The sequence below is a fragment of the Saccharomyces kudriavzevii genome (assembly GCF_947243775.1).
Source record: "Saccharomyces kudriavzevii IFO 1802 strain IFO1802 genome assembly, chromosome: 2".
Lineage (NCBI taxonomy): Eukaryota > Fungi > Ascomycota > Saccharomycetes > Saccharomycetales > Saccharomycetaceae > Saccharomyces > Saccharomyces kudriavzevii.
In genome coordinates this window covers 604,335-616,381 of record NC_079273.1, presented here as the reverse complement: position 1 = coordinate 616,381, position 12,047 = coordinate 604,335, and the positions used below count along the sequence as shown (strand labels likewise).

The 12,047-nt window shown below is 41.1% G+C and overlaps 5 protein-coding genes across 5 annotated transcripts; 1 reads left to right on the top strand and 4 right to left on the bottom strand.

Annotated features, from left to right (window-relative positions):
- Window positions 1-37: 37 nt before the first annotated feature.
- Window positions 38-1,438, bottom strand: FTH1 (Fth1p; the record flags this gene model as incomplete). The annotated part of the gene is made up of 1 exon (XM_056230081.1): window positions 38-1,438. One exon carries the CDS (start codon window positions 1,436-1,438, stop codon window positions 38-40), a length of 1,401 nt encoding a protein of 466 aa, XP_056086192.1.
- A 305-nt stretch (window positions 1,439-1,743) lies between these two features.
- On the bottom strand, window positions 1,744-2,958 carry KTR3 (mannosyltransferase KTR3; the record flags this gene model as incomplete). The annotated part of the gene is made up of 1 exon (XM_056230070.1): window positions 1,744-2,958. The coding sequence occupies one exon, from the start codon at window positions 2,956-2,958 to the stop codon at window positions 1,744-1,746; it is 1,215 nt and encodes a 404-aa protein (XP_056086191.1).
- Window positions 2,959-3,184: 226 nt separating this feature from the next.
- LDH1 (triacylglycerol lipase) lies at window positions 3,185-4,315 on the top strand (the record flags this gene model as incomplete). The annotated part of the gene is made up of 1 exon (XM_056230059.1): window positions 3,185-4,315. The coding sequence occupies one exon, from the start codon at window positions 3,185-3,187 to the stop codon at window positions 4,313-4,315; it is 1,131 nt and encodes a 376-aa protein (XP_056086190.1).
- Window positions 4,316-4,596: 281 nt separating this feature from the next.
- COS111 (Cos111p) lies at window positions 4,597-7,377 on the bottom strand (the record flags this gene model as incomplete). Its single annotated transcript, XM_056230048.1, has 1 exon — window positions 4,597-7,377. One exon carries the CDS (start codon window positions 7,375-7,377, stop codon window positions 4,597-4,599), a length of 2,781 nt encoding a protein of 926 aa, XP_056086189.1.
- An 826-nt stretch (window positions 7,378-8,203) lies between these two features.
- Window positions 8,204-10,741, bottom strand: MCM7 (DNA replication licensing factor MCM7; the record flags this gene model as incomplete). The annotated part of the gene is made up of 1 exon (XM_056230036.1): window positions 8,204-10,741. The coding sequence occupies one exon, from the start codon at window positions 10,739-10,741 to the stop codon at window positions 8,204-8,206; it is 2,538 nt and encodes an 845-aa protein (XP_056086188.1).
- Between the last annotated feature and the right edge of the window lie 1,306 nt (window positions 10,742-12,047).

The following is a 12,047-nucleotide window of genomic DNA, read 5'->3' as shown; positions in this document are numbered from 1 at the left end:
GCTTGAAATTATTATATAAGGGCGTTGCGTTATCTTCTCAGTTAGTTGAGCCGTGACTACCAATTATTAAGGGCACTGAACTATCTTTGGACCTCCTTTGACTGTCTGGTTCTGACGTGCTGGAGTTAAGTTCTGCAGTATGATGTTTGAGGTCTAGTGAGGCCTTTGCTATGTTCAATCGTTTCAGAATACGTTTCTTTTGCCATCTGATGGGCAAATAAGGGATGTAGCCGTATTTTTCTTCTATCATTAGCAGCTTCAGGGCACCTATTAATATTAACCAGTAAGCGTTGTAGCTAATTACAGAGCCAACAGTAGCACTATTGGTCCAACCAAAAATAGCGGTGAAAATCATCCAACCTCCATCTTTTTCACCATTGCAACAATTGACATGCCAAACGGAACGAGATATATCGTACGAACCAGGTCCGTTCCCCACTTCACTCATGTCTTGACCGTTACACTTGTTAACATAGTCTTGTAATTCAAGCTGCCAGACACCTTTGGAAAATAAACCAGCTGCAATCAGGTAAAGGAAGCACGTGGCGACAACAAGACATATCTTTAGTGAGAGAGAACTTGAATACTTGAAGAAAAAAATACCAAAAACCGTACTGATGGCTGTCGCAAGGATCATGGATAGAGGGATAGATGTTAAAGGTTGATCAATACCAATACCTCCAATAAACACAACAGCCTCCAACCCTTCCCTCAAAGTCGTTATAAATGGCAATATAAAAAAGGAGTACTTTTCACTGAATTTGACGCTTTTTCTAGCCTTGTTCCCCAATAAGTTATTGTCCTTAGAATAAATGATGGACGCCAACTTCACTCTGAACTTCTCTCTTAATTTTCCCATTCTTAGGAAAAACAACCCCATGACAGAAATAATAACTGAAGCGACAAGACTCAAGACACCCTCATAATAGTGCTCACTTAAAGTCCATAGGTCAGTACCGATGTGGTAAAAGATAGTGACAAAAGCGCCTCCGATCAGCATACATAGTAACAAACCAAATGCACCACCGGCGAGAATTTGGACCTTTAATCGTTTATAAAGCTTAACGTTATCGGCGGTAAGTTCATCGGGCTCGCGGTCCTGATTTCTGAGTTCATCAGAATACTCGTAGATTTCCTCTTCTTCTTCCACGTTAAGCGGTCTTGGCACGCCATCAGCCGTAGCGGACGTTTCCATAGCATTAGCATCTGGGCATTCACCTTGTAAGAAAGCAGTAGTAGAGTCTGCCTCTGCGTTTGTATTCAAACTCGGACCTGGAAGAGCTGCAGATGACGGTCCATCAGTAACAGGACTGTTCTCATCAACAGACAAACCTTGTTTGACGATTGTCAATAGAATCGAAATGATGACAACAATTTCCAAAGATTCCCTTAAGAAAATGAAAAATATTTGGAACGAAAAATAATTTTCAAATGTCATGCTGTGCTAAAGAATGTTGATATTATCCTACTTTCTCTATTCCATACGTTTTGCTTTCCTGTTAGAGGAGTCAATAAATTCAGAGAGATGTCAGTCTCCTCATAGTAGCAAGTTTGTGTTTTTGTAGGCTGGTTTAGATATAGTTTTGCTTTTCTCGCCAACTCCGGGCGCACCCATTTTTGAACGCGAAAAGGCACTAAAATAAAACAAAGTGGTTATTAAATTGATTTATATGTGTACATAAATGGATATTGGTGACTTTAGCACCTGTTTCGATGGCGAAAATGCTACGTACATTTCGCTTTTTAGATGCCAGGAGGAAGCTTGTAGTGTCCCGCTGAAAAATATTTCCTGGTACAGAAGTAGGAAGTCCCCCAGGTAACGTCTTTTCTTGGCTCACAGATGCACTTGTTTTGTAGCCTGATCTCTTGTTCGATGGGACAGGACGTGAAATCTGGATGGTGAAATCCAAGGCCGTCGAAGAAATGGATTTCTGATTTGTCCAAAAACAAAGAGGCAGCGATGGAATGCACTGGTGCGTCGCCCCATCTTTCGTAAAAGAAACCACCAGACTCGTCTAAGTAGTCAAAGTATTGCGTGTATGCATCTGACCTAAAAAAGTCCAGAGAGCCTACTTCGAAGTTAGTCCAGAAATGACACATATTGTATGTCTCACCATCGTCATCAGAAATGAAGTTCATGAGGTTATTCTTGTTCAAAAACTTGGGGTTTTTCTTTGTAAACTCCTTTGTAGTTTTCCACAGGGTCGGAATTGTGCCTTCATACTCACTTAAAGAAAGAATAAACCCATATTTCTTTTTATTTACTTTCAAAAACTTGAATATGTCGTACTCGATATCGCAAAATAACGTGATGTCGGTATCCACTCTCCAAAACCACTCGTATTCATCCAGTAGTGCATGTCTCCATATGAACCCCGATTGGAAACGGCACATGTGTCGGTAAGGCACGGAGGTTCCATACGGAATATCCAATTTACCCATTTCTTTTCTTTTCTTGTCGAATTTGTTGATATCGATCGAAGGTGGAATGGACCAATGCTCTTTTGGAATTGTCCCATACTTCGTTTTACCAGAAACCAACGCACTAGTGACACGTTTAAACTCATCGTTGAACGGCTCGTCATTCAAAAACACCCAATCGTAATGGTATCTATTATTGAATCTATCTTCGACGTGCCTGATGGATTTTACCAGATTCCATAAGTCAGAATTCCTAGCTAGCGTGACCATAACACCCTTTTCTTTCTTGCCATCGTCCATCGGATGAATTACATCCTGTGACTTGTCTGTAAATGGCATCTGATAATCCTTTTTAGCCACTTGACTGGTGCTTGGGCTCTGAGTTATTAGCACCTCTGATGGTTTTGAGCCACTCATCAAGAATAAAACGGACAAAACCAAGATGAGCCCTATGAAAGATGCTCTGATTCCCCTCTGGTATTTTCTAATCAGCAATGCCGATTTGGGCATGAGCTTCTTCTTGTGGTGCACAGGCATAGTGGCACGCTGAGTATCGATGATGATGCTGTTCCTAGACAAGGGCTCACCTGTTTTATGTTGAGTTTGGCCATCAATCATAATATCTCTTCGAAAAAAGTTTCAAAAAGACGCGCCATTCATTTAACCGTGAAATTTAAAGGGTCCATCATTTATCTGAATGGGACAGCAGTCGAGCTGCAACTCAACATTAGAATATAGTCAGTGAGCGAAATCTGCTTATTCTATGATGAGTGTCGGAGAGAATAGAGAAGCAGCAGAGAGTTGGACTTGTGAGCCTCTTTCTGGAAGATCTCTAGATGAGATTGTTCAAGATGCTGAGAATGCTGCTGATTTGGTGACTTACATTCGTAAGCCAGATGTTAATTTGGACTTTAGGTTAAAGTTTATTGCTAATCATGAGGAGTTCTTTGATGTACAACAATCAGATCGGCAATCAAGGATAAGAACATGTCACAACTTGAGTGATGAAGGGATACGAGGTGATACTGTATTCCTCTTTGTGCCAGGGTTAGCTGGCAACTTGGAACAATTTGAACCGCTGCTCAAGCTAATAGACTCTGACCAGAAAGCGTTTTTGGCGTTGGACTTGCCTGGGTTTGGTCACAGTTCAGAATGGGCTGATTATCCCATGTTGAAAGTCGTGGAACTTATCTTCGTCCTTGTATGTGATGTACTCAAAAAATGGCCTGCAGCAGTGCCGAAGGATCGTGAGGTGAATCCATTCGACAACCGCAAAATAGTCCTTACTGGCCATTCTATGGGTTGCTTTCTGGCATGCCACCTTTATGAACAGCACTTGGCAGCTCTGAAAGTGGTGGAGAAAATGGTTCTATTGACGCCTCCAAAAGCTCATATTGAGCAGCTTTCCAAGGACAGACACCTTATTCAGTGGGCGCTTTATGGAGTGTTTAAGTTGCCATGGCTATTTGACATCTATCGGAACAAATTTGATCAAGTAAACGGTCTGAAAAGCTCCGGTATCAAGCAGTATTTTTATCAAGATAATAATGATATCAAATTGAAGTACAGGAAGCTTTGGCAATTCAAAAATAACATAAACAATAAGAGTAGAACTATCATAGGTTATTTACTCGGATGGAAAGCAGTTGACTGGGTCGGATTCAATGATATGTTGGCGCAAAAAGGTATGAAACAGAGCATTGTAATCTTTGGTGCAGAAAAGGATCCGATAGCCCCCATTAAAAATTTAGAATACTACGAAGATACTATCAAGAAGCAATGTCTTCGGAAAGTGATTATTCTACCTGATTGTTCCCATAATTTATGCTTGGATCGTCCCGAGCTAGTATGCAGGAAATTTCAACAGGAAGTAGTTGGCAATAACAGTTTATAGATATTATCTTTCTTCCAATTGCATGCAGACTCCTGTATGATAAAGAAAATGGAAAAAAGTAAAAAAGAGTCATGTACCCATGTTTCCATGATGTGCTGATATTCCAATACTCACAAGCAGAATCTAATGTAGTGTCTATGTATGCAAAAAAAATTGGGAAGCGAAGAAAAGGTAAATATATATATATATATATATATATATATATGTATATATAAAAGCCATGGAATGTAGGAAAGGGGAAAATAGAGAAAAAACATCACTTTTTTAAGGAAACTCGGATATTACATGATACTCTCAGCATAGTAGTTATTCTCCCCAACATTTCTTCTTAGGTCAACCCTTCTCAACTCCTTTAATCTACTGATCAAATTGTGTGTAATGTTGTCTATTCTTAAAGTTGGTTTCCCTACTTTGGCTTTGCTCATATCAACATTCTCATTAATGCATAATTTAACAACCAATGAGACATAATTTTTGGAGACTTTACTAAGCCAAAATGAGGTTGGCTTCCCAGTTTTCAATATAGTCAACCTGAATTGTAAAGACTCTGTTTTAGGGCTAAAATCAGAGGTAGCATCAGATTCAGACCCGGTGCCATATTTCATATCAAACAGATCTGATATTTCGAGGATGTCAGGATCACGAGCACAGTAATTTTTTACGTATAGCTTTTCGGATTTGATATTGAAGAGCTCCTCCAGCCCCAAATCGTCGAGCTTAGAGAGCTGGTCCATAACCATCAAAGCGACAAATTCAGGCAGTCTAGCATTGCAAGCCCAGGAAAAATTTCTGTCCAGACCTGAATCCCGGAAACTAAATATGTGCTGTTCGTAAGAATTATTGCTCATAGATTTATAGTTCAAATGTTGGCAGAACGTTTTCAACACAAAGTACTTGACCATGTATTGTCTACACCAAACAATATCATTCATCTTCACCTTAGTTAAGGCGCTGTAGCCCCTGTTCCCTTCATTTCTTTTACAAATTATTTCAAAAATTTCAAAAGGGTTCAACTTTTGTAACTCGACGTTTTTATTTTGATACAAAGTATTGTTGCGCCTGTGCTCTTCTCTTGTTTTAGTTTGCGCGTCAATTGGGGGTGGATAATTTCCCCAATTTGCCTGTCCACCAATCCAGCTAGAGGGATTGGTGCCCAAACTTGAAGAACGCGAATGTTTCTTGTTCAGTCCCTCATAGTATTCATAACCTTTTCCGGAATCAGTAATATAAACAACTTCTAAATCTTGTTCCGGTCCTACTGAAATACTTGACTCTTGAACGGCAGGTAATAGTGAAGAGGTCATTCTTCTTCTTTCGGATTTTTGATTGATTAGTTTGAAATCGGCACAGATGACTAAGTTGGACAGGTTCAATTCGACGAGGTTAGGACATGAGTTCAACATATGTAAAATGTAGCCCAAGGGCAAATCTTTGTAAGGGGCGTATTTTAAGAGGAATTTGTTGGCATATGGATGGTGAGTGCTAAATGGCTGTTCAATACTGAATGTCAACCTGGAAGGACGACAACTGGATGAATGCTTTGAATTCTTCCCATTACTTTTGGAGTCATCAACCGGCTTGCTCTTTGGATGTTTTAAGTCGACTGTACCAGCCGTCCTTGCTTTCCTGTTTCTCGAACTCAACTTCATTCTAAACCAGGAGGACGAGGTAATGTCAGAAATTGGTTTTGCCTTCTGAGGAGACGTCCTAGCGGAGTTTGCGGGAGTTTTTTTCAATGATCCAGCCGTAGAAACTCTCGACAGATTACTACCAGAAGACATATTTCCATTACTGGTGTTAGAGGTTGTCGAAGAAAGTGAGACGTGAGAAGTGTTGTAAATGGACGACATAATACTGGTCGTTATGGAAGCAACGGAACTATTTGAACGCTGTCTCCTTGTGGAATGAACACCAGTAGAATTCCCCGAAGAGGTAGATGTGATGGAAGAGGAACGGGAAACAACTTTCTTCAACTTAAAGCTGTTTAGCAAGGGAGAGCTGTAAAGAGGCTCATTTCTATATCTCCAATCCCTCCAACCGGCTAATGCTAGATCTTCAAATTCGCTAGTACTTGAAATGTCGTCTTTGATTGATATGTTATTGAGGTCATCGTCATTTGAAATGGTAGATGTCGGGGTAGCAGGAGGCAAGCTTAAACTTACGTTTGTAGATCTGCCGCGATGGCGTCTGTGGCGCCTTGAGCGGCCATCTTCATCTAGGCCTAGAGAAACCTTTGAATCTTGACCGATAAGGCCCGGCTTCAGATGAGATAGATCCAATACTTTCACATATGCACCATTATCCGGATGCAGCCTTATCGAAGTGACGAATTGCGCCACTCTATAAGTGGACGTGAAATAAGGTTGTTTGTAAAGAACGATCTTGGTCGCCTGGTAGAAATTTTTTGAAACGTACAGACATCTCACTAGTGTCTTTTGGTCATGGCCCAATTCGAGCTCGGAGAGTATTTTAGCAATTATCTCAACTGGTAAGTCGTTGATATCGGCGAATTTGCCCCAAACATGATATTTTCTTTTTCTCAACTTTTCAAATCTAGAATTTTCATGTTTACCGGAATGAGAAGTCTTCAAGGAAAAAATGGAGAAAGAATCAGACGAAGCTCCATGATCGTACAATTTATTCATAAATTTTTTCGAAGAAGTAGAAATTAAGGACTTATATTTTTTTTTTATTCTTGATTTTCTAGAGTTCATTGTTACAATAGTTTCGTTATCCAATGAAGCAACGTCATCGCTACGCCTCTGACCTATAGAGGACAAATCATCTGGACCGCTGACTTGATTTTGAGAAGAGAGTGGAGATTTGAACGTTGAAATGGGCGATTGACTCGTTGATTTCGAGCCATTTGAACCATGACGGTGTTTATTCCTTGACTTCTGTGAGATCGATGGCGGTTTAGCAGCTGTGCCCGCATTTTTACCGCCGTTATTGTAATTGATGTTATTATTATGGTACAACTTATCGTAGACGGAGGTACCGTAACGAGAGTAGTTGTTAGACACGATGTTGACGTTCTGAAGTCTTGCAGCAGCACTAGTCATCAGTTTACTCGACTCGGTTTTAGAGTATTTTTTTTTTCTCTTTTTTCCCCTCTTACTTTGAGTATCTTTATAGTTCCTCCCCGCAAATATTCCTCAGCTATCGCCCGGAAATCTTTTGAAAATGAAAAACCGTTAAAGTTCAACTTATTAGACCTGATGCAAACCAAATAAAGGAGCACAAGAGTGCTGAACAAATGAGTGTTTACAGCGGTTGTTTTTTACCGTGGATTCGGGGCTGGTTCTGTATATATATAGATAGATAGATAGTAGGGATGGAGATCGATGAAGGTTGCCTTCACATATTAATGAATGAAAAAAATTTTACTTCCCTGCGGGTCCCCTGAAAGTCCTCTTGGCGATAACAGAATAGGTGCCGGCACGGTATCCCATATTCGGATTATTATCAAGCGCTCCGGCCTATTCTAAGAATATCTTTTTCATTTTCTGGAAGAACTCCGCACGGAGTGTTCTTAGTTGCTGCTCAGGGGCTCACGGCACCATGTAGAAGGGTTTTCCACAGGTTCATCTGAGCAGCGTTAGCTGGCCGTTTTTCACCTGGAGATAAGTTTTCCTCTCTCCGCAAAAAAAAGAGAGCAAGGGTGCGGTGCACGGAAATTTGCAGTCGTGGTGTTAAGTCCGAATTGTGGGGTTTCACGGGCGGGCAATACGAATAAATGGTAGCAATAAAAATATAATAATACAAAATATATGTTAAAAACTAGGTTTTAGAAGATAAGAAAGTGAATTTAAATGGGCGAGTATATACAGAAGGGAAGCAAAAAGTAACGAATGTTGGCTCCCAGTTACTCCTTTTTTTTCCGAATTTTCAGACATCCTGTAGATCGATATCAGAATCTTGCGCGCTTGTGTCGGCGGAAGCGGCCGCTTGAGGTGCGAGTTTTGGCGTGCCCACGTCAGAATCTTCATGATCGGTATCCATGGTGCCGTCATCCACAAACTTCAGCGTGTTACCTTCGTTGATTAAATGCCATACGTTTAAGTAAGAGTACTCTTGGATACAGTTGCTCAATTGCAACATGGTGAACCCTCTCAGTCTTATAGTCTTCACAATATTTTCATATGACAGTGTACTTTTACCAGTTTCTTGTAGCATCTTCTTGATGATTGTGAAGATTTTTGTGGTGGGGCTTTCATCCTCTTTTGATTTGTTGGTTTCCTGGTACAGTGATTCTTTGGAGACTCTTACCAGTCTCAAAGCCTCTTCCACGTCGTCTATGTCCACTATGTCAGCCAATCTCAACTTCGCTAGCGCTTGAGACAGTCTTATAATGCCAAGTAGAGTTCTTGGAGTTGCTTGACCGAAGGAAAATTTAGAATCCATTTCTCTCTTGGAATCTTGTCTTAATCTAATGTAAGCCTGCACCACATGATCATTTACACTTTCGCTCATCACGGGTCTTTTGGTCCTAGCATAAGCAATGTATTCTCTCATTTTGGATGGTTCCACTGGAGTGAATTCTAAATCCGGTTGTTTGTTGTGCATATGCACATATGTGACGTGCTCAGCCAACTTTTCGTCGTCATCCCTACTTGGTATATCTAACATCAAGAAGAGAATATCGAATCTGGACAGTAAGGCCGCGGGGAGGTTGATATTATCTAAAGGCGATAACCTAGGATTGTATCTACCGTATAATGGATTTGCCGCTGCTAAGATTGAAGTTCTGGCATTCAAAGTAGTGTTGATGCCGGCCTTGGATATCGAAATGGTTTGTTGTTCCATGACTTCATGAATCGCAGTCCTGTCACTTTCATCCATTTTGTCAAATTCATCAATACAACAAATACCGTTGTCAGCAAGAACTAAGGCACCACCTTCCAAGATCATTTCATCCGTAACAGGATCCTTCATGACCGCGGCTGTTAACCCAACCCCTGAGGAACCTTTACCTGTGGTGTAAACACCTCGTGGCGATATTTTACAGATAGCCTTTAGCAATTGTGATTTGGCGACACCGGGGTCCCCCATTAAACAAACATTAATATCACCTCTAATTCTCATACCGTCACCCACTCTTTTGTCGACACCGCCGACAAGTAACAGCAGCAATGCCTTCTTAACGTCCAAGTTACCATAAATTTCTGGAGCAATGGATTTAGCTAGTCTATTGTAGACATCCCCGGAGGCAATCAAATTCATAACTCTTTCCTCCACGTCAGAAGTCAAACTGAAAGAGGCAAATTTCTTCTTGTGTTGACGGACAAATTGAGCTTCCACATAAGTTTCTGTCAGTAATCCCGCCTTCAAAGCTTTAAAGCCGGTGTAAGGAGCCGGTAAGAAGATACCGGTGACATCGACAATATCACCGGGCGACAAAGATCTCACCAACGTCCCGTTAACGTGAATATTTAGTGATCTGGGGATGTGGCCTACCGGCACTTGTTGCGATAGTTCCTGGATTTTGCACTCTTGGAAGGCGCTGAATTTGGAAGCTCTTGTGCTCATGAACAACTGGCCCTTTGTTTGGTTTTGAGAACATTCTTCGGAAGTACATTCGGATAATGGAGTGAAAGTGCGCGAATTGACCTCTTGGAACACTTCATACCCGCATTGATCGCATGTGTAAGCAATGACCTCCACAGAAGGCTTGACATCAGAAACTCTGGTGATGATACCCCTGACGGTAATCAATTGACCTAGAAAGTCCCCTTTAATCTGCCTTACAGATAATGGTTTAGAACTTATTGCTTTTTTCCTGTAACGGCGAGCGTAGTTTTGTGATAATGGCTTGAAATAAAGGAAATAGCGCCTAGTTAAATTGGGAGGGAATAGCTCAGTTTCATCCTCGACAACTTCCCTCAATGCATCGTTCATGGAAGAAGGCGGGTCTACAGTACTGTCCATAAGGTTTTCATTTCTAACCTCATTGGTTCTATCCGAGAGCATCCTCTCGTTTCTTAATCTCCTTTGGTTTAGAATAATATCAAGAACGTCGTCCTTGTAATTGATTTCTTTTGTTGGCAGCGGCATGTTATTGTCAATGGCACGACAGAATAACTCAGTAAAGTGGTTGGCGTTTTGCTGAATGACAGACACGAGATCGTCCGCTTGTGTGCCCTGAAGGAACTTTTCGTTCTGGTATTGCAAGATATCATCCAGCTCTACAACAACAGAATTCAATTCCCTATTGGCGACTTTCTGTAGTGTAGCCATGTATTTGGGGCCCTTCTCTAATAAGTCCTGTTCGATGTTTTCAGCGTCCATATCTTCATCCTCATCCTCGTCTCGTGTTGGCTGGGCAGACAACGTGTTATGTTTGAAAGTCACCAAGAAATCAGTGATCTCATTGAAAAGGTTGTTATAGTCGACGGAAAGCTGAATTGAAGGAAGCGCCGCACTCATATTTCCTTTCTATCTATATGAATTTCTTCCTGGAAAATTCAAGCTAATAAAATACTGATTATATTGGGCTTCTTGAAAGTACTTGTTTGTAAAGATGGTGCTTAAGGCTGCTACTGAATCACTTCTCGCTTTGGCGCTTTGGCTGTTCCTCAGATTCCTGAAAGAAGGAAAAAAAAAAGCGATTAAATAGATTGCATTTATTTTCCTTATTGGGAAATTTCCCTACTGAGTAAATTAGCTAAGAAGAAAATTTTTCTCGAGCCCGAAAAACACGCGAAAGTTAATCTAGTGCAATAGCGGCGAATGAGTAAAAAAAGAGGTTCAAATCTAGGGAAACCCCGGTCCATCTTCCAAAAAATAGACCAGAAGCGAATGGAACAGTGAGAGGTAGCCTCGATATCTCAAGTAAGCATCTCATGGTGACATGTAGGTTGTGAAGTTCACGCCACTCTGGTGTTAATTCCCCTCCCCCCTCTCTCCCTAATTGTGCGTCTCTCTGTGTCCCTATCCCGCTTCTGTCTTAGAAAACTATATTAATGGCAGCTACCTATCTTGCTCTTTCCTCCTCGTCGTAACCAGTGAGGTGAGCCCGGCTGGCGTCTTTCTCTTCATCTTTGAACGAAGCATAAACAAAAGCACAGAAAAATGGGAAGCTACAAAAACCGAACACCAGTGCGTCGCATTGTTTGTTGTGTTGAAAAAGAATAGGGTAGAAGCAACTCAAATTTTTGTGCCTCATCGCCTATCATAGTCGAGAAACCGCCCTTTACTAAGAGAGGCAATCCTCCGGCGATTTCTTCGGCCCTGCAAGGAAAACAATGGCTGGAAAAGGCATTATTGTTGGAAGTTTGTTTGATTACTATAGCAACGGGAGCATTTTCCCGGTGTTCAGATTTACATAGGCGACATATATAAGATGATATGGTTAAAAGACCATAACGCTTTGTGTTTTTTCTCTATCTTCTCTTTTCTTTTTGGTTTTTTTTTGCTTTCTCACTGACAGGCAACACAAAAGATTCCTTACGCCATATAGAAAAGATACCTAGGCCCAACAATGCTAGCTATAAAACCATTTTCGCAGCTTTTCAAGCCACACAAGCCCAGTAGTTCTAATAAAAAGCTGACCACTTTGTTTTATGTTGCTTACATCACTTTGGGACTGACAACACCTTTTCTTCTGCCGGCCCATATGGCCTCCAAAGACACTCACTGCTACAAAGACGGATTTTGTTCCCAACGCTCATACACTAGGTTTTAGGGCGTGATCGAATATGCATTATTATTCAGGGGAAACCGTCGACGCTCA